The 21114-nt window shown below is 38.9% G+C and overlaps 1 protein-coding gene across 2 annotated transcripts in view; it reads right to left on the bottom strand.

Annotated features, from left to right (window-relative positions):
- Nucleotides 1–21114, bottom strand: part of Oxr1 (oxidation resistance 1) — a 401129-nt gene that overhangs the window by 195870 nt on the left and 184145 nt on the right. For both annotated transcript variants that reach the window (XM_028879297.2, XM_028879299.2), the window contains exon 3: nucleotides 7131–7327. In XM_028879297.2, the coding sequence (XP_028735130.1) occupies nucleotides 7131–7327 (197 nt within the window). The remainder of the gene's footprint in view (nucleotides 1–7130; nucleotides 7328–21114) is intronic.

The raw sequence follows: 21114 nt of genomic DNA, 5'->3' as shown, positions 1-21114 counted from the left end.
AACTGATCAAATCACCTTGATGTTTGCTAATCTTGTTCCCTTTCTACAGAGGCAAGGTGACATCTATACTACTCTAAACAGACAACAACTATATTTGGAGAAAAAAAACTCTATCACATTCTGGAATCTGTTATATTCTTTCCCTGAAAACAATACTGGGAGTTTGTAGGTCCTTTAATTGATATTTAATCTTTTTTTTTCATGCTGCAAGTATATTAATTCCATTAATCTTTTTTTATAAATTAATTCTATTGAAAAGAAAGTAAAAGAACAACTGTTAGAAAAATCCATTATTAATACACCCAGTGCCCAGTATTGAAACAAGTCTAAGAGATTTCTCAATGAGAGCTGAGATAATGCATCTGCATAACAATTACATAATATTTAAACACATTATTATGAATAACCTATCACTTTTCTCCATTAACCTGCCTTATTGTTTTTTAAAGCAACCATCATCCCTTGCCTATGTGTTAAGATCTGATCCTAGTTTCATGGCTCGTCTGCCTTGCCAGAATAAGAGCACATGGCATGAGTGAATTTGGCCTTGTTTACTTGTATATTCCCAACACTTTGGCTATGGCTCCTGGTATACCAGGCATTCAGTAAATTCTTAGTGAATGAGTAAATGAATTGATTCATAAGTGAATAGACATAGAGAGAAAGGTTTGAGTTTTATGTGGATTCCCCAGATAAACCCAGAATTAATTTCTCTTACTCTACCTGGAAAGGCTGAATGCACAGAACATTGATTGGTCATAGGTGGTATCTAACCAGGTTAAGGTGTTAGAGCGAGATGAACTAAGAAGACAATGGCTGATCCATGAGAAGAAACAGCTGATACAGGTGGGTAGGCTGCCTGTCCTACATGGCAAGGTGAAGCTGGAAGGACAGGTTCTCAGTTGAGGATGCCCAACTCCAACACGTGTCAGCCAAGGGGTCTCCTGGCAGGACACAGGAGCTGCGGTCTATTGTTTGTTTTTGTCCCCCCCCCCCCGCCGCCCACTCTGTGAGGTTGCAGGTAGTATAAGCATAAGCAGTAGTAGAGGACTGTGCTCCCCTGGTTATTTATATGGGTCTAAAGCTTGCATCATCTCATACAGGCCTCTCTGAGGCAGGAGTCCTTGTCTTTTAATGCCATATACTCCCCAAGCTCTTCATTAAGCAGTATTATGAACAGATCACCACTGCTTCCTCTCTATTGAGAAGAGTAAGAGCCACATGGAAACCTTTTCCTACCTCCCCTGGTGCCCCCCAACATTGACTTAGCCCTCAAAGATGAGCTGTACCCTCTCTTCTCATAGGGACTGAGGCCTGGTATAGAGGCAGATATGGCAAAACAAGAAGGTAAGAGCAACTGGTAATCAAGGATGCCAAAAAGGTGAGTGGTGGTAGAGGGGGTTTGTTTGTAAAGAACCTCGGCGTGTCTTTGCAAGCGGATGCGATTTCTCCATCTTTACTGCTTCATAGCTCTAAGCCAGTCTCCTCCGCTGTCCACTTCCGCCCACTGACGAGTTCATTCTTGCTCAGCAGGACCTCGAAGGGATTCTTGCACACTACTCTCCACTGTGCCTGAAACCAGCCCCTCCTTTCCCACATCCACAGGCGACCGCAGTGATGCAGGAGAGAGCAGGGCTGGTTCTGGCTTCTGCTCCGTTCTGGGCGGTGTCTCTTATGCAGCTCCCACACAGCAGGTACTGATGGGGAGCCATCGGTGCTGTGTCTCCCTGACCGACTGATAGCAGACGTATCCATCCAAGAGCTCCCCTGCTTCCTGACTATGACTTAATATTCCAAGCGTGGAAAAGGTACTAGCCCTTTAAAGCAACGTCCACAGAAGCTGGTAATAATGTATGAGTTCTAGCTCTCCATCCCCAAGGAACAAAATACATCACAGAGTTATCTGAGCCCTAGAGGGAATGATAATTCATTTTTGGACTTGGTATGCATAGCTCTCTTCACTACCTTTATGCCAAATCTGAAAATATTTCAGAAGTCTGGACATATCATTCTCTGAATAGAGAGTAGTAGGAAGAATGGAGAATTACAACTGAGCCTACAGTTTGTTTCACATTCTTTACGTGGAGGCTATGGTTTCAAAGGATGCAAGTGTTAAATATAAACTGGTAACCTTTGGTGTATTGTGGAATATTCCTTTCTACTGTGTGAAGATGTGTCACTGTGATCGGTTTAATTAAAAAGCTAAACATCCAATAGCTAGACAGGAGGTACAGCAGAGACTTCTGGACAGAGAGAGCTCTGGGAAGAAGGAAGGCACAGTCGTCTGCCAGATGCAGAGAGAGAGAGCAAGGCATGCAGCAGGAGGGGTAAAAGACATGATTCACGTGCAACACACAGATAAATAGAAATGGGTTAATTTCAGTTGTAAGAGCTGGTGGAACAAGCATATGCTATAGGCCGAGCTTTCTTAATTAATAGTGAGTTTCTGTGTCGTTTTATTGTGAGCTGCTGGCCCAAAGAAACATCCACAGTATACTGTTGAATGCAAAACTTGAAACAGGAAAAAATTCTCCTCCTTTTTCATGTGTTTATCCATCAAAGCTCATCCACTAAGGTAATGCTTTTCTTATTAGTCTAGTTCTGATTAACAATTCTGTTTTTAAAAAAGAATAGATTTAGGCATCAGAGGTTTTCTAAGTAGTTCAGTGGGTTTTTTCCTAAATGTTGCCACACAAATAGGTCATTAACAAATTATGGAATCAATTTAGTGAGCTGCGATTATATTTTAAAAAACAAAGTGGAATGGAATAAAAACATCAAAAAGGATATCAAAGGAAGTATTATCAGGGAATTTTCCTTGAGCTGTGTTGGTATTTAAGTGTGTATTCACTAGAGACGAGTAAAATTTGTCAGACACGTGGATCTCCAGATCCCCACTGCCCCTGGAATCCCACCTGCATGGTGCTCAGACACTGTGATTTAGTCTCTTATAGTGAGGTTATGGAACATTGGTAGGCTTGACTGATTTCATGTGTCCTTTAAGAACAGAGAACGTTCTGGATTGGCCATGTAAGAGGAAGTCAGGGGTTCCAGAGAATCAGACACCAAATGACCTGATTAGAGACAGGATGGTTTACATGGCAAAGGAGGCAGGAGGCTTCTCGGATCCAAGTGTGCCCTGTCTGGCAACCAGCAAGGAAAGTGGGACCAGAGCACTACAGTTGCATGGATTTGAATCCCATCATCAAGAAGGCTCTTAAAGGCATCTCTTTCCCTAATCAAAACCATGCGAGCCCTCAACCTAGCCAAAACGCTATTTCAGCCTTGCCATACCCTGAACAAAACCCAGCTGTGCCACATGGACTTAACTCCTAAACCCCAAGCTAAAAATGCAGAGACCCTCCTTTTGTTGAACTCAGATGAAAAAGTCAAATCATGTGTTCAGGATTACCCTTGGTGACAAAGGCCGACAAAAAAAGCTCTTGCATGAGACACAGGACTGGGCTAGTGGCTTCTTTGTACTTTTTTACAAGTTCAAATGAAGATTCAGGTGTTTCATACAGACAGAGAGTAGCTTTCTCCCTACTTAATTTAAATGAGTGAATTTTAATTATACCTATTCAAAGAATAATTATTCCATAAAAAGTGAGTTTACCAATTTTTGATACAATGTTACTTTTAATGAACGTCTTTTATTAGGACTAATGAAGACATAAGGCAGGCCAGGCCCACATACACAGAGGACACATTCTATTTCTTAATGTTCTCACCGTAGGACATGGAAGCTACATAGAAGCTTGTGAAGGATGACTGAGGTCAAAAATAAATTTCTAGAGTTACTAGAAAGTAACTTTCTATAAATTTAACTTTCTAGAAGTAACTTTCTAGAAATTTAAATAAATTTCTAGAGTTACTAGGAGTTACTTCCACCTCTCCTTAACCTAAAGAGGCTTTTCAAATAGTTCTAGCTCTTGTGGAAGAGCTAAGAGTCGAGTTTGACTTAAATACAGTGACTGTAACGTTTGTGGAGTACCACAGATCAACTTGGTTGTAGTACCGCACTTCACCACCAGAGGGATCCCCGGGATTTTCAGTTGTGCAAACCCGAATTGAGAGACTGAAGGACATCTTCCAAAGGGCATGTCGGGTCGGTGTACAGGTTGATTGGTGTGGTTTCTTTCCATGAGATTACTTAGGACACCTCCTAAACTATCACTGCACTGTGTCATCCATAGAAATCTCTTGTCCACCGCTGTGAAGACTGGCTGCCTCCCTGTCCAGTGACAAATTTAACTCTTAAGTGCTAAAATAGCAAGTGAATTTTGTTTGCAGAGGCTGTCATCTATGCTCCTGGCTTCTTCTTTCACATCTTTTAGACACTATTCCTCATCTGTAAAGACAGAGTTTTTCTGAGGATCACTTGAGACAGGATATAGGAGCTTAATTTATTCTGGAATATGAAATTACTAATACATGGTGCTATAGCTATTCATGGTGGACAACATCTAGAATTGACTAAAACCCAAGTGGCTGGGTCCGCCTGTGAGGGATATTTCTTGATGGAATCATTAGAGATGGGAAGACCCATCCTAAATCTTGATTTATTTATTTATTTGAGGTAGGAAGATCCACCTCAAATCTGGCCACACCTCCTGTGGCAGCCTATATAAAGAGCATGGAAGAAAGCAACTTCGGTATTTGCCTGCTTGCCCTCACTCAGGCTGGCAAGTCCATTCTCCACTGGCACGGAGCCTACTTTTTGGGGATTCTGGAGTATACTCAAGACCAGCTGAGACACCCAGACTTGTAGACTGAGCAACTTCTGGATCCCTGGACTTTCTGTCAGTAAGACAGCCCCTGTTGGACTAGCTGGACCATCGCTGTAAGCCACTCTAATAAATCACTTTAAATACATATTCATGCTTTCTGTTCTGTTCCTGTAGAGAATCGTAGTACACATGGAATTTTAAAATGCTGTTGTTTTGTATTAACTGTATTTTTATGAAGGGATACTGAAATAGACTTGTTTTACCAAAAGAACTTTCAGTTACATAGTTGATATATTTTAGCCTAAAAAAATGTTTTGAGGGCCAAATTAGAAGAGGTAATACAGGCACAGTAAATTTAAAGATTCGAACAAACCCTTTAATGCAGTAAGTACACATCATTCATACTGATAATAAGTCAAACTGTTGCAAATTCTCTTATCAAAATTCGTTATGAGGCTGGGGAGATGGCTGGGGTATGTGTGGCATGTCTACAGTGCAAGCATGGGGTTCAGATGCCCAGCACCTCACGAAAACCAGATGTGGCAGCACAGGCCTGTAACACCAGTGCCCAGTGGGGTAGAGACAAGCAGGTCCTAGGGAATTGCTGGCCAGTCAGTCTTGCTGAGACCCTCTTGCAAAAAGTGAACAACAGAGGAGGATACTTGATGTCAACCTCTGGATTCCCAAGTACACACACACAGGTAAATGCACCCAAACCACACACGCACAAGCATGTACATACACAAGTAAGGGTACCCAATAAACATCTACACAAACAGCCCTGCACAAGAAATATCCACAGCTTATTTTCTGCATTTAAATTCAACTTTTAGACTTCTGTTTTTCATAGTCTTGGCTTTCTATTCACTATGGTCAAGCTGGTTAGTACCTCTCCCTCACTGTCTTATTTAGAAGGAATGTTGAGTTTTATTTCCTGAGGGCAAAACACTCACACTTGTGATTCACGTCATCAATCAGAAAAGTGTAGAAGGCTGCATGTGTGAGGAAGGGCAGGGGGCAAGGATCCTGGAAAAGAGGCGGCGACAGAAGCCTTATGGGCCCTTGGGGTTGACTGAGTTTTTGAACTATGCTAACATAAGTTTTGAAAGTAGAAATATGCACCCGTCGGTACTGTCTCACGTCAATCAAGAGTATCTGATGATAGATACCCACAAGAACACCGCGTTTGCTCACTGTTAAAAAAAAAAAACAATCCTTGGAAACCTTAATCAGAACAGAGCAAGAAGACAGGAAGACAACATGAAGTGGGAGCCAGGGGAACCAGCACCCAGCATTTCAAGCCCACAGGAGGCATGCCAAGCTTGAAGGCAGCAATAACTGAAGGGAAACCAGAACTCGCCCTGGATTTTAGAACTAGAAACCTACTTTCCTGGTTGTAATGTGTAGCTATAATGTCCAAAATACCTGAGAAAAATATTACCATCTTCAGGCAAACACTTCACACTGGGGCTGTGGGGTGGCAGACGCAAGAAATATTCAAGTTCTTTAATAGCATTGGATGACCTGGAGCCCCAGCTCCTGCTGTGCCGACTCAGTCATGACCAAATTCTTCCAGGTGGAGGAATGAACAGCCACTTCCTACTTCATCTCTCCAACCTATCATCACCTGCCATGAAGCATGTGTGAAACTTTCGTCTCAGCTATACCTGAAATGCTGACAACGGCTATTGTTGAAAAATCATTTGCTCAAAGACTTGCTGGAGATACAGGTATACAGAAGTTTTCAGCTCAACTTACTTAGTCCCATCATGTGACACTCTCCAGTAAAATTCAAAATTACTAGATACTATTCTGTTCAGGGACACTGGAGCATACCACCAACAGGACCTTGTTCACGGCCTACTACTTTCTGATGTGACTACTCCTGAACTCCATCTCTCCAAAGTTTGCAGTGTAAGAAGTGCAAACAGTCCTCCGGTGTAACTGGTTATTCCCCTCAACACAGTAACTTCCTCCCTTCTTAATGGCTCAGCTCTAGGCTGTCTTCAGCCACTGATTTTACAACCTGACAGAACCAGGCCAGAGATTAGAAGCCCAAAGGGGAAATGAAAGGCACAAAAGGAAACTACAAGAACAGTGTGGGCTGAGGACAGCTAAAATGAAAATAGTAACCCATAAAGTAAAACATTGAAACAAGATACTTCTTCTTCTGTTCGGATATAGATGGCCACTGAGCTCATTTTCTTACCTAACTTGGCTAAAGGTCTTAGGAGTTTTCCATCTTCCATAGTCTTGTTTAGATCATGTAAGAGAATGTCCACATAAGCCATCAAGAAAGACACACGATCACGCAATGAGGCATCATTGAACGATGCAGATTCTGCATCCATTGAGCTGTCCAAGCGGCACTAGCTCACTTACTAAAGAACCTGCACTCACCGATGGTGTAGAACCTCTTCAGCTCACTCTTCCTGGGAGGGTGCTTCTGGGCGTTTGCTGAGTTGTTCTCTTCTTCTTCGATGATGGGAGTCTTGGGTGCGGGGGCCTTGCTGGCTTGGGGTGCTTGCTTCCCTGCACCCCCCAAAGGGTTGAACCCTGGAGCAGTAATATCCACGGACTGGGACTTTTTCTTCAACCTACGGAAGAAGAACACCACACACGGTGAGTACTGACTCAAGATTGATGGTTGCATGTTTATCTCCATCATGACTTTTTATTTTTAGCAGCAGAGTTACATTTGGCCTTAATTTAGAACCTGATCTATTTAGGAGTTAGAAAACATACCTCTAACATTTTAAAAATAATTTAGTTAAACAGGTTTTAAACTATTTGGGAAAAAAATCTTCTGCCTAACCATTCAGAAAGGCTCATTAAGACGTATCAAAACATAATGTGATGTAGGGCTTCTATTATTTTAGTAATAGCAAACCAACATGTGATAGCCAGATGAAAGTAATGCACTTGATTCAGTACTGATAGTCACACTCAGAATTGGAATGTCAGAAGCTAAGGCAGAAGGATCCTAAGATTAAGGCCATTTTGGAGTAAGTAGCAAGACACTGTCTCACAGCTGCATTTGATCAATTGCATTATGTCTAAAAGGAGTGCTCTAGTAAAATTTTGTTAAAATAAGTAATTGCAACTCAGCAAAATATAATGAAATGATTATATTTAATCATTTATATCAATCCCTTTTCTTCCTTCTTCATGTGTCTGATGTGTGTGTGTGTGTGTGTGTGTGTGCACGCATGCACACGTGTGTGTTGGTACATATACGCCCATATGTAACTAATTATAAGGCAGGCTAACATCAGTATCTTTTTGATTGTCCTCTGATTCATTTTCTGAGACAGGACATCTTGCTGAACACAGAGCCCATAGGCTTAGCTGTTCTCCTTTTCCAGCTTGCCCCAGGGTTCCCCTGCTCCTGCCTTTCATGTTTTGGAATTCCAGGCCAGTTTCCATCCCCATTTGGATTTTATGAGAGTTTTGAGACCTGTATTCTGGTCCTTATACTTGCATGGTGAGGGCATTATTCATTGACCCATCTCAACTCTATTGGTGGTTTTTAGTTTAATCTGCAACAGTATGTTAATGATAAAAATTATAGCATTCACACCATTTCTTCATATGTCCAGAACAATAAACATTGCCTCTACATTTTCTACTTCTACATTTTCAAGAGGAGACAAGGCTTAATGTGAAAAGTCGAAGGCTATCACAAAATAGTTTTTGTGCTCATGTACATTTTGGGGTTGTAGAAATTACTGGAAAATGGTGAATTAAATTCAAACATCCAAATATTTTAAGGTATACAGCTAATATGATTAGGACTTAAGCCCAGTTTATGATTGGACCTTGTTATTTCTGAAAATGTGCCACTTAGTTCCCTATAGGAAGTCCGGCAGTTGCCCTCACTATTTATGATTATTACACCTAAAAACTTGTAATCTCCCCCCCAAAAATGTCATCATTTATTTAGGATTTCCCAAACCCTGGCTTCTATTTAATGCCCCACTTTCAAACCCTGCTCAATACTGGGGATCTGGCTTAAAGGTGGCTTCTGATGACATAGGCCATGTTAGCTTCGTGCCACTCAGTGAAAGGGCTTATTCATAATTTGCCAACAGTAAACATCTACTGAATTCAATGTACTAGAACAAAACATCTTAAAGAGGAATGTGCTTATTAATGAAAGCTGCATAATAAATTTCAGTCAGTTAATTATCACTGATAGGGTTATTATTTCATTTTCATATCACCTGTGTTATTTTAATATGCATGAAAATATTCTACCCAGCTCAGTGACAAATGTACATATTCAACAGCATTATTCCTGGGACATACAGAATGAAACAATATTGCATTCAGAACACAGTCAGGACAGTGGCTAAAATGTAAAATCCTTGGAACCATGAAGATGAGGAGAATCTGGAAGTCTCATGCCTCATTGGCAGGACATTTGGTCAAGAGCACATTAGAAAAAATGTCTATCCATGTCTCCTAGAGCCCAAGGTATGCATCTTCATATGTTAACTAGAAGTCATTCTGAGAATATTCATACTGGCAATATTTATGATAAAGAGAAACTGAAAGTGCTATTGGAGTGTGTCAATGATAAAATGAAATTTTACATAGCAATGGAAATAGAGATGTGTGACTATTGTAAGATTCTATCTATATAAGATTCAAAACCAGGCAAAAGCTGACTGCAGGTCTTCACCTCTCTTTCTGCTCCTCCATATCCAACCCTCCACCCCAGTCTCATAACCAGCTCCGCAACAGAAGACCTGCTGCAGTCTTCCCCGCCCCCCATACCCATCTCCTGGGGATCCCAAAGATCTCCCCCTCCCCCTTAGTGCTTTATCCCAGCTCCCAATGCCAGCAGGGGCTCTCAGCTAACCCAGGCCATTCTGAGCAGGGAAGCAAGCAGGCTAACTGCAGGTCTTCATAACTTCCTCAAAGTCCAGTCCCTCAGTTTCCTCCCTAGCTCTGTAGCAGACCTTCTGCCATGGCCTCTCCTCTTCTCTGACCACATTCTCAGGGGACTAATGAAGCAGATCTGGTGGAACATCCTGCTCGCCTCCCTCCTGTGAATTCCCTCAGCCACATCCCCAGCCCTGTCTGCAGCCCCACCCCATTCTCAGTGTTGGCTCCCAATACCCAGAAACATTTTACCTGGAACTTGTAGTGGTCACATCTGCCAGGACCACAGGAGAATTCCCTACCTGGCAATACACAGCCACCACACTCTCCCAAGAACCAGAGAGAAAACAGAAACCAAAGAACAAAATACCCACTCAACAAAGACAAGCCAGATATTAGCACCCGGAACTGCAATCTTCCCAATCCCTGATGCCTAGATGCCAGTGTACAAACACAATCAATAACAGCCAGGACAATACATCTCCACTAGAGCCCAGAAACCCCACCGCGGCAGGCCCTGAATAAGCCAACACAGATGAAGCACAAGAAAAGGGCCTTAAAACAGCCTTTATGAAGATGACAGAGGTCCTTACAAAGGAATTGAATGAATCCCTTAAAGAAACCTATGAAAACACAGACAAAGAGTAGAAGAAATGAACAAAACACTTCAAGACCTGGAAGTGAAAATAAGATCAATAAAGAAAACCCAAACTGAAGCAAATTTGGAAATAAAAAATTTAAGAACTTGAACAGGAACCACAGAGACAGACCAATAGAATGCAAGACATGGAAGAGAGAATCTCAGGCACATAAGACACTAAGAGAAATGGTTACCTCAGTCAAAGAAAATGTTCAATGTAAATTAATTAATCAATTAATTAATTAATTAATTAATTAATTAATTTCTGGCACAAAATATCCAGGAAATCTGAGACACGATGAAAAGACCAAATCTAAGAATAATAGGAATAAAGGAAAGAAAAGAAACTCCCAGATTTCTTCAAAGGCACAGAAAATATTTTCAACGAAGTCATAGAAGAAAATTTCCCTAAACTAAATAAGAAGATACTTATCGAAGTATAAGAAGCATACAGAACACCAAATAGACTAGACCAAAAAAGAACTTCCCCTCAGCACATAATAATTAAAGCACTAAATGTACAGAAAAAGAATAATATTAAAAGCGATAAGGGAAAAAGACCGAATAACATATATAGGCAAACCCATTAGAATGACACCTGACTTCTCAGTGGAAACTATAAAAACCTTTTTCTCTGCACTTAATGGAACTTTCTACAAAACTGACCACATACTCAGATGCAAAGCAAGTCTGAACAGATACAAGAAAATGGAAATAACTCCCTACATCCTATCAGACTACCACAGATTAAAGCTGAATATCAACAACAACAGAAAAAAATAGAAACCTTACAAACACAAGGAGACTGATCAACTCTACTGAAGGACACATGGATGAAGACAGAAATAAAGAAAGTGAAGACTTTTGACAAGTGGTTGAAAATAAATACACAACGTACCCAAACTTATGGGGCACACTGAAGGTGGTTCTAGAATGCAGGTTCATAGACACAAGTGCTAACATACAAAAATGAAAGAGATCTCATATTAGTAACTTAACAGCGCACCTGAGGGGCCTAGAAAAACAAGGAAGATACCTTCCCAAAAGGAATAGACATAAAGAAATAGTCAGACTTGGGGCTGAAACTAATAAAATAGAAATAAACAAACAAACGAAAACTATCAATAAAACAAAAAGTCGGTTCATGGAAAAATCAATATAATCAAAAATGCTTATCCAAATTAACTGTAAGGCAAACAGAGAATAGGCAAATTAACAGAATCAGAAAGGAAAAGGGGGACATAACAACAGACGCCAAGGAAATGCAGAGAACCACAAAGATATACTTTAAAAACCTATACTCTACCAAATTGGAAAATCTGAAAGAAATTGATAATTTTCTCAATAGGCACAACTCACCAAAGTTGAGTCAAGATCAGGTAATCAATTAAAACAGACTTATGGCCCTTAGTGAAATAGAAGAGATCATTAAAAACTCCCAACCAAAAAGACCAGGGCCAGATGGCTTTTGCATAGAGTTCGACTAGACTTTCAAAGAAGAGTTAATGCCAATATTCCTCAAATTATTCCAAAATAGAAACAGGAACATTTCTTAATACATTTCACAAGGCCACAATCACAGTGATAACCAAACCACAGGACCTGTATGGGTCAGCCCCATGTCGTCTGCATTTGGCTTCCAATTTAGCATTTTTATGGGATTTCCAAGTGTCCAAACAAATGGGTCTCTGATTCTTGTGCTTTCTCCTGCTCTCTTTTCTTTCTGTTGGTTTGTCTTGTCCAACTTTTATGTGACAGTGTTTATTCCATCTTTATATCTTGTTATATATTAAAAAAACATGTTGCCCAATCCAACATAATTCTAAAATCATAAAGCAAAATTTTGCAATTTAAATATTGGTTTTCTTTAATACTGCTATTTTGTGATATACTATGGAAAAGTAGGTCTTCATGAAATCAGGGAGTTCAAATAAGTAGCATATTTTATTGTAGGAGTATATGAAGAACAAATTAGGAAATGGTTAACCTAAAGGACAACTCCTCCCTCCAGTTCTGGAGATGGAAGTGCTAGCATCCAGGGGCATTGGGTGTTGCTCAAAGGACACTTCCTTTTCTTAAGGGAGCTGGAGAAAGGTGCTAGAGGAGACTATTCCTCAGTCCTCACATACAGGAAACATTGTATAAGAGAAAATGATGGGGACTGGACTGAGATGTGAATCTGGTTGACATCTTCCAGGAGAACTGGAAAGGACCAAAGTGGTTATTACCCACAATTGATTCCAACATGAAGCTCCCAAAGAAATACAGATTTTATTGCTAAACAAACAAAAACAAAATAACAAAACCAGGCAAAACTATATACAATATTAAAAGTATGAACAGTGTCATTGTTGAGTTATTACATTGATGTTGACATGATGACATTGGTAAGTCTTTTAGTAATACTTTTCTTCATGATCTAAGTACTGAGTGTATTAACTTTTTGAAAACTTAATATTGTCTGATTTTTGTCTCTTTCAGAGTACATGTTATAATCCATTAAATAAAATCCATGAGAAGTTAAATGAGTTTTACCCTCCTCATTTCAGTGACTTATTGGCTAATGCCACAAAAGAAGTTAGAGTGAAAGTGATTAGAATGAAATTCTTGGTCTTCCAGACTCTCCCAAACTGAGAGAGCACAGCAGAATTGGCAAGGAAGGATGCTCTCCAAAGGAAAGATGGCTAATTTCCATGAGCTGGGATGGGTTTCTCATTCCTTTCTTGAAAGGCTACTCTAGCAATTCCATCTGGGCATCAGGGACATGCAATGAAGAGAAAACACCTAACACCATGGTGCATTTATTCCTTTGAAGGTAGACTAGTAACAAATAAGCACACAAACAAATATGTAACAATTTATGTGATGTGTTATCTTATAAAGTTCTAAGTACCATAGTTGGGGAGGGTCTATCTTACTGAAAAAATTCCTTTTAAAATTCTGGGAATGAGCAGAGTCTGCAATGCTAGAGTCTCAAAGGCCAAAGGAAGAAGAAAACAACACTAGCATTTCCCTTTCTCTGCCCCCTAATAAACATCTTCCCACCTGAGACTTGAAGGGTGATGTGTTTTGTTGCTACTGTTGACATCTAGAGCATCACTAGTAGGTTTTTTGGCTTTCTTAAGAAAAGCCTTTGCACATTCTTAGAAAGCAGAACTGTGTGGGTAATTCAATTACTCCCTAAGAGTTCTAAAATCGACTATTATCGTTGACAAGGAAACTTGCTAAATGCTACCTCCAACTTCCAAATTCCGCAAGGGGAGATGTCTGTCTAAAATATAAACAATGCTCTTAATTAAATGTGTTAAATAATTGTAAATATAGCATAATGGAATATGTAGGTGTGCGTGAGAGACAAAATACTCTATGATAGTAAAACTTTACAAATGATACAAAAATAATCTCTTAATAGGCACCAAAAAGATCTCTGTTTAATGAACTTTGCATTTCAAAAACAATAAAAAAGAATGTCTGTAACTTGAATGGAGAATAGGGATGGCGTAAGAAAACCATCCTGGTTGGATTGGCTCTCCCAAACAGATGGCCTGTATTTCACAATCTTTACTTCCTCTTGTTCTTCCATTTGTGAACAGAAAGGAACTAAGCTTCTCCTTACCTTGGGCATTCTGATACACAAGTTTAACCTAGTACCAATGTCCAGTAGTTCTCTCAGACTTGTTTTCTCATTACAAACTGGAGATAAAACATGGCAGAAATCAGGATCTTCTATGGTAGTACCTAGCCTAGTACCCATACAGAAAGCACCCACTCTTGGAAGTTCCAGTCTTCTTACGATCAGGTAGAAGGATAATATAATTTTCCTCCAGAATTCCCAGGATCCTTTGATGTTACATTTTAGGTCAGCATTAGACCTGTAGGAGGCACACTGCATTTAGTAGGAGGTTGTGTGCACTCTGGATGGCAGATTCCACAGGAGTAGAGGACAATAAGTGATCTAGAAGGGGTCCCTTGCTTGGTGCACAGTATGACACTTCTATGATATTCCTCAAATAATTCAGCAAACAAACACATCAGCTTGTGTGAGTTTATATGTTTTATTTGTGGAGGCAGAAGCCAAGTCTGTAAATCAGAACCAGAGAAGGGGGTCCAGGGACACAAGGAAGAAGGAGAAGGGAGAAGGTAAAAGAAACTATACGGAGGACTTTAATTATTTTTTTCTCTGTATGAATGAGGTTCAAGAGCATTTCAGATAAGAATCAGAAAAGGTCCAACATGTTGAGGATGAAATAAGAGGTCACAGAAACTATAACAAATAAACTGGTAGAAAACCCACAATTTAAAAAGTCATCAGCAAAATTCTAGTCTTGAATCATTTATGTATAATTTCTCAGAACCACTGTAAATAATTGACTAAGTTTCATTCACTTTTTGGGGTAAATACATAAATCTTTTGGGTTTTTTTGTGGCTAACATAGCAATGAATTTATGGGGACATGATTTGTTACAGCAATGGAATACTCAGATTAACATTTCTCCAATCTTAGAAACAAGCTATAAATTAACATATGTTTCTGGGGAAAATATTGGAAGGTATTATAAAGAACAGTCACTGAGCACTCAAGTTGTACAAAAACAGGTACAACATCTTTCAAACACACCAACAGCCCAACTTTTAAAGTAGTTAATTCACAAACATGTATGTGTTGAGCAATGACCATTAACATCAGAGAAACTACAGTCCTTAGAACAACTGGTATGGGAGCATCTAAATGTTTAGCATATTGAAGAATCAACCGCCCTTGGGATTCTCCTGTATTTGCTATTAAAAAGAAATCTGGTAAATGGAAAATAATAACAGATCTAAGAGCCATTAATAAGGTGATTCAGCCAATTGGCTCTCTACAGTCTGGAATTCCTTTGCCCTCTCTATTACCTAAATTTTGGCCTCTTATAGTTATTGATTTAAAAGATTGTTTCTTCACTATACCTTTACAAGAAAAAGACAGAGAAAAATTTGCCTTCACAATGTCTACTTATAGTAATTCTCAGCTTAAGATATATCAATGGAAGTTTCTCCAAAAAGAAATGTTAAATAGCCCCCACCCTGTGCTAATATTTTGTATGACAGCTGTTGAAAATGATATGGAAGCAATTTCCTCAATCTATAGTTTACCATTATATGGATGACATTTTAGTAGCTGATTCAAATGTAGACACTTTAGAAAGAATGTTTGAAGAAGTAAAAATTTTGCCTTCTTGGGGATTATAAATTGCTCCTGAAAAATACAAAAAGAGGAGATTCTATTAGTTACCTAGGATATAAAATAGGTCTACAAAAAAATTAGACCCCCAAAGGTGCAAATTAGGAGAAATCAGTTGCAGACAAATAATGACTTTCAGAGATTGCTGGGAGACATTGTCCATATATGGCCCACATTTGAGTAAAAATACAGAACTGATCAATTTGTTCCAAACCTTTTAAGGTGATAAGGACTTAAATAGTCCAAGAGAATTATCAGCTGAAGCTGAGAGAGAATTGGCTTTGGTGGAGAAGAAATTATAGCATGCACATGTGTAACATTTGGATCCAGAGCTTGATTGCATTCTGCTTTTTATTATTTTTTATTTATTTATTTATTTATTTATTTATTTATTTATTAAATTACACTCATGATATTAATCACATTTGTGGTATTCATAGATTACATTCGCAGTATTCATTCATATATATATATATATATATATATATATATATATATATATATATAAAATCTTTTGGTTTTAATGGGCATCTGAAAGCCAGAGATTGGGGCAGTAGTGATGGAGTCTGACTATATTGCCTACATCAGAGAAAAGCACCCAACTGTCTGCTTAATTCTATTCAAGAGATTTCAACCTGAAGAAGCCCTCCTCATGAGTAGCCCTTTCCTCTATCACTTCTCATATTGGTTGGGAATTACCTCTTTGTTTTCCTCTCACAATATGAGATTTCCACCTTCTGACCTTCTATAATCTTCCAATCAAGAGTGAGCAAGCATGGTTTTGATCTCCCCTTATCTATCATGTTTTGCATCTTTCAGTAGTCTTGTTATCCCTATTGTCTAAATACTGCATGCTATTACTCTGCTCTAAGTATAATATTTTCATTTATCTTGAGTTCTTAACTGGAATTATCTTTCCATCAAGTGGTGTTCTAATTATGTCTGCATTATGACTAATTGAGTATGTTCCTGAGTTCTGTACCTAAGTGGAAAACCAAAACAAAACGTATCTACTGTTCACTTACTATAGTCCTTGGATGTTAGTGGTAGTAGCAACAACAGTTGATCAAATATACAATAGAACAATGGGAATATTGCAAATGCTTGAGGAATTCATGAGGATATAACATTAGCACACATTATAGTTTGAATATGAAATGTCTCTAACAGGCTCAGATATTTGAACATTTGGACAACAGGTGGTGGTGGCACAGTTTGGGGAAACTGTGGGTCCTTTGGGATGGCGGGCTATGTCACAAAAGTATGTTGCTAGGGTCAGGCCTTCAAAGGGAAATCTACTTCTGGTTCTAACCCAAGGTCTCCACTACCTGATTGATCTGAGATGTGAGCCTCATTGATCTGAACTGTGAGGACATGAGGAACTAGCTATTGTCTCAGACTCCTGGAACTAAAGACGGAGCCACACCAGCTACCCTGTCTTCCCAGACTGTATCACCTGTAACAGGGAACAAAATCAACCTTTCTTCCTATAAGTTGCATGTGTCAGGTTATTTTGTCACAGCGATGAGAAAACCAACTATAACAATATACAAAAGCCACATTTCCATATGTTAGACTGTGCACCTTGCCGTAACAGTATAGGGATAAGACTACAGACACAGGGACACTTCTGGAACTACAGCCCTAACTTCACATGAACTAGCTACTTAGACTTGGGAACATTTTCAACATCTTCTTCTTTCAGTTTTCTCATTTCTTAATTAAGATATTAATACTAATGTAAAAATTTTATGTGAGGATTAAAATGACATTTGGTAAAAAAAATTGTTAGAAGAATAGTTGTCATATATGAAGTGGTCATATAAGTTTTTGCTTTAAATAAAAGCAAACAAATATGAATGGTCATTGACCATTTATAGTGTATGTACAAGGCTATAATGTCATGTACTACACATTTTATTGATCACAAACAATTCCGAGAAAGGAATCATATTTCCTACATGCAGAAGGGTCAACTGAGATTATCACAAAGTGATGAGGCTACAAATTAGGAAAGCTGGAAACCAACCAGGACGTTGAGAACTAAATGTCACATGTAGAATGAAAAGATAGAGATGGATTTGAGCTGTTATAAGATCCTGAGAGAAGACTTGAGCAGTGGATGTCTTAGCTAGATAATGGCATACATAATGTGAGGCGACTTTAGATAAGAAAGCCATTGTGGCCAGGTGGCAGTGGTACACACCTTTAATCCTAGCACTCGAGAGGCAGAGCCAGGCAGATCTCTGTGAGTTTGAGGCCAGCCTGGTCTACAGAGTGAGTTCCAGGAAAGGCACAAAGCTACACAGAGAAACCCTGTCTCAAAAAAGAAAGCCATTGTGAGTGTAAAAGATGAGAAATTTTTGAAAGCAGGTAATAAAGCTCCTGACTAATGGAATTCGCAGTGCTATGAGGAGCTACTCAAATTTACATGGTGCCCATGTATTCCTTGTATAATACTCAAACACGAGCCTGTATGTACCTGGATAACTGTGTATTCTAAAGGCTCAACACTTACAGTCCTTTCAGTAGTTTCCAGGACGCCATCTGCGGCTTGCACATCTCATTACTGCTGGAGAAGCTAGCTGTCCTCTAGCTTCCTAAAAGAGCTAATGTAAGGGTATTATTTAAAGTAGTGGAGCTGCTGAGAATGCAGGTTTTCCAACTCGGAGAGTGTGGTTTCTGCAAGAGTCTCAGCTCACTAAAAAAGAGCTTTGGGAGCAAATGCCTAAAAAAAAGAAAAATTCACATTGCAAAATTAAGGGTTTTTGTTACCCATCCTATACAGTGCAACTGAAAAATCAGCACCTACAAACAAAATCAGAAGACAAAAAGTAAACACGCATACTCAGTTCATCTCCAGAAGAAAAGGCAGATTGGAAATACATGGATTAAAAAGCAAGGAAACTATTTCTTGGGGCAAATAAAATGCCAATCCTGGCTCACTCTATGATTGCAGTAGCCATCTTATTCTTTCAGTTGAATTGGAAAATGATAATTTTCATTTACACTTCCACACCAATGAAAACAGCTTAAAAAAAAGCATCCTTTGGGAATGCAAATTAGAGTTGGAATAGTTAACAGGATGTCAGAACTAGTTTGTTACCATAAAGCGTCAGTCTGACCTTGTAGCCATTCCAAGAAAGTCATGCTTTGTCATACCACAGACACTCGCATAGCAGGAAATGTAACAACTAAACTACAGGTGAAACAATATGGTCTGCTAGACATTCTAGCATAAACAAGAAAATTCCTTGTTAAATATGATTAATTTCAACTTTGAAAGCAGGTCGCTATAAATACAGGAATAGTATAGGAAAATACTGAATCCACTGCAGGTATGTCTATAATGTTATAGTAAATCTAGAAATTCTTAATCAATTCTCTCTCCCTAGAGTTCCATAAAGTGTTCCCATTTCTTACTGAACTTCCATGATAAAGACACCAGGCTCTCTAAGTTCCCAGCTGGTTTGTTAATACATCAACCCTGGCAACAGCTCAGGGAAGGGAGGGGACCGAAAGACCTTGCTGCTTCTCTGCAGTAACTCCCCCCCTAGCAGTCCCATTTGATTACTACACCCAGAGAGATTCTATGTGTCAAACATATAGGGACTCCTCATCATCTTATTTCCAGGACCCAACATAGTGCCTGGCTCACAGTAGGTGCTTAGTAAATAAACAGTTGGATGGGTTTCACCACAAAAAGGTTCAACTATGAATTACACAAGAATGTAAGCATGAACACAGAACATACAAATCAACTCAAAGTGAGACTTTGGATTATTTTAGCTGATACAATGATTAATTTAATGAAACTATCTAACTTAACCTTCTTCCCAAACTTCATGAGAATGGTAAGTTATTTCACCTACCTACTATTATTATAAATTCAGCCAACATTATCTCTGTATCCACAGAGTCCACAGTTAACTTTATACGTTAACACCAACACTCGTAAAGTTTGAGTGCTAGAACTCCGGAAGCAAAGTGATGGGTTCAAATTCAGGATGTACTTCTTTTAATAACTGATTAATAATATATTTCAAGTGTATTATTAGAAAAAAAATATTTTTGGGGTAGCCATTAAAATTTTTGAACATCATTATTTTAATATAAATTTTGAAACATTAAATTAGTATTAGTAAAATTTTTATAAGTTTCTCCTTCCATGCATTTTCTGATTATGCCATTATATTGAAAGCATTCACTTTTAAATTACACAAATATCCAATTTATTTTGGTTTTTGCCTTGGAACTTCAGAGCCTTTCAGCTGGAGAAGCTTGAAAGTGGAAAGACATTATGTAAATCCAAAGATTAAGGCTTGAGGGATTTTGAAGTCAAATCTTTAAAGTCTTCTATAATAACTCTAAGAGCTGAAATTAATTTCATTACCTTTGATGAAATGATTTGTAACATATGATTGCTACATCGATTGCATTCTGTTTACTCATTTAAGGAAGAAGAAATCAGAACACATGAGACTATTTAAAGACTTTAGGCTCCTATCCAACACTGCTGATTAAAGGCATGTATTTTTAACAGGGCCTATTCAACGATTCGGGATAAAACACATGGACTAGCACAGTAAAGGGAAGCTTTGCTTATGTAGAGCATAAGGCAACTCTAAACCTAATCAATATAGGCTGCTGAGTAGTGATAACTTCCGCCAAACATGGAAGTTCACAGACAAATTGACAACAAAGATGAAAAGCTCTCTTAATTTCTCAGAGGCACAAGAAACAGGAACTAGAAAGAAGAGAAAAATATAAGGGTTTCACTTAAACATTAATTTAGGAATTGAAAAGAAAACATCTTTCTTGTTTATCTAGTATCTCATGGCCCCTTTAAACTAAATCATCCTATCGATGGATACAAAACAACTTTAAATCACCTTAAATGTTTTAAAATGAAAATGACATTTTTAAATTTTCTTTAAGTATCAGATTTTATTATAGGTTACATAATTGATTGAAATGATTTAAAAAAAAAAAAAACTGGTGGAGGTGTAACGCAATGGCAGAGCATTTGACCAGTCTGCATGAGGTTCTAGATTCATTCTCTAGGAGTGGCAAAAGACAAAAAGAGGAACTTCTTTGGAAAACAAATGGTCATACTGGAGTTGAGTAGACTGTTGCTCTGGTAATGTTCTTGATTCGAAGGGACAAGAACTTGAGTTTGATGGCCAGAATTCACATTAAAAAAAGAAAAGGTCAGACATGGGTGCATGCTTATAACCCAAGTACTGGGGAAGCAGAGACAAGCAGATCCCTGTAGTTCTCTGGCCAGCAAGCCTAGCTGGACAGAGGATCCAAACCCTAGGCCAGTAAGAGACTGTCTCAGAGGATAGTGGAGCCAGCAAGATGGCCCAGGGTAAAAGTGTTTACTGAGTTTCATTCCTAGAATCTGAGGAGAAGGACCAGATATGGTGGCTCATGTCTGTAATCCTAACTCCTGCACTCCTATGGTGAGATGTGAATTAGACATAGGAGAATCAGATGGATGTTACCTTGCAGGGCAAAGGGCCAGAAACAAGAGAGACCCTGCCTCAAAAACAAGGTAGAAGAGATGAACAGACTTCTGAAATGTTGTCCATTGTTTTCCACATGTGTGCTGTGGCTCACATGTGCTTGCACT

The sequence above is a fragment of the Peromyscus leucopus genome, chromosome 20 (assembly GCF_004664715.2).
Source record: "Peromyscus leucopus breed LL Stock chromosome 20, UCI_PerLeu_2.1, whole genome shotgun sequence".
NCBI lineage: Eukaryota > Metazoa > Chordata > Mammalia > Rodentia > Cricetidae > Peromyscus > Peromyscus leucopus.
This window is presented reverse-complemented; position numbering and strand designations above follow the sequence as displayed.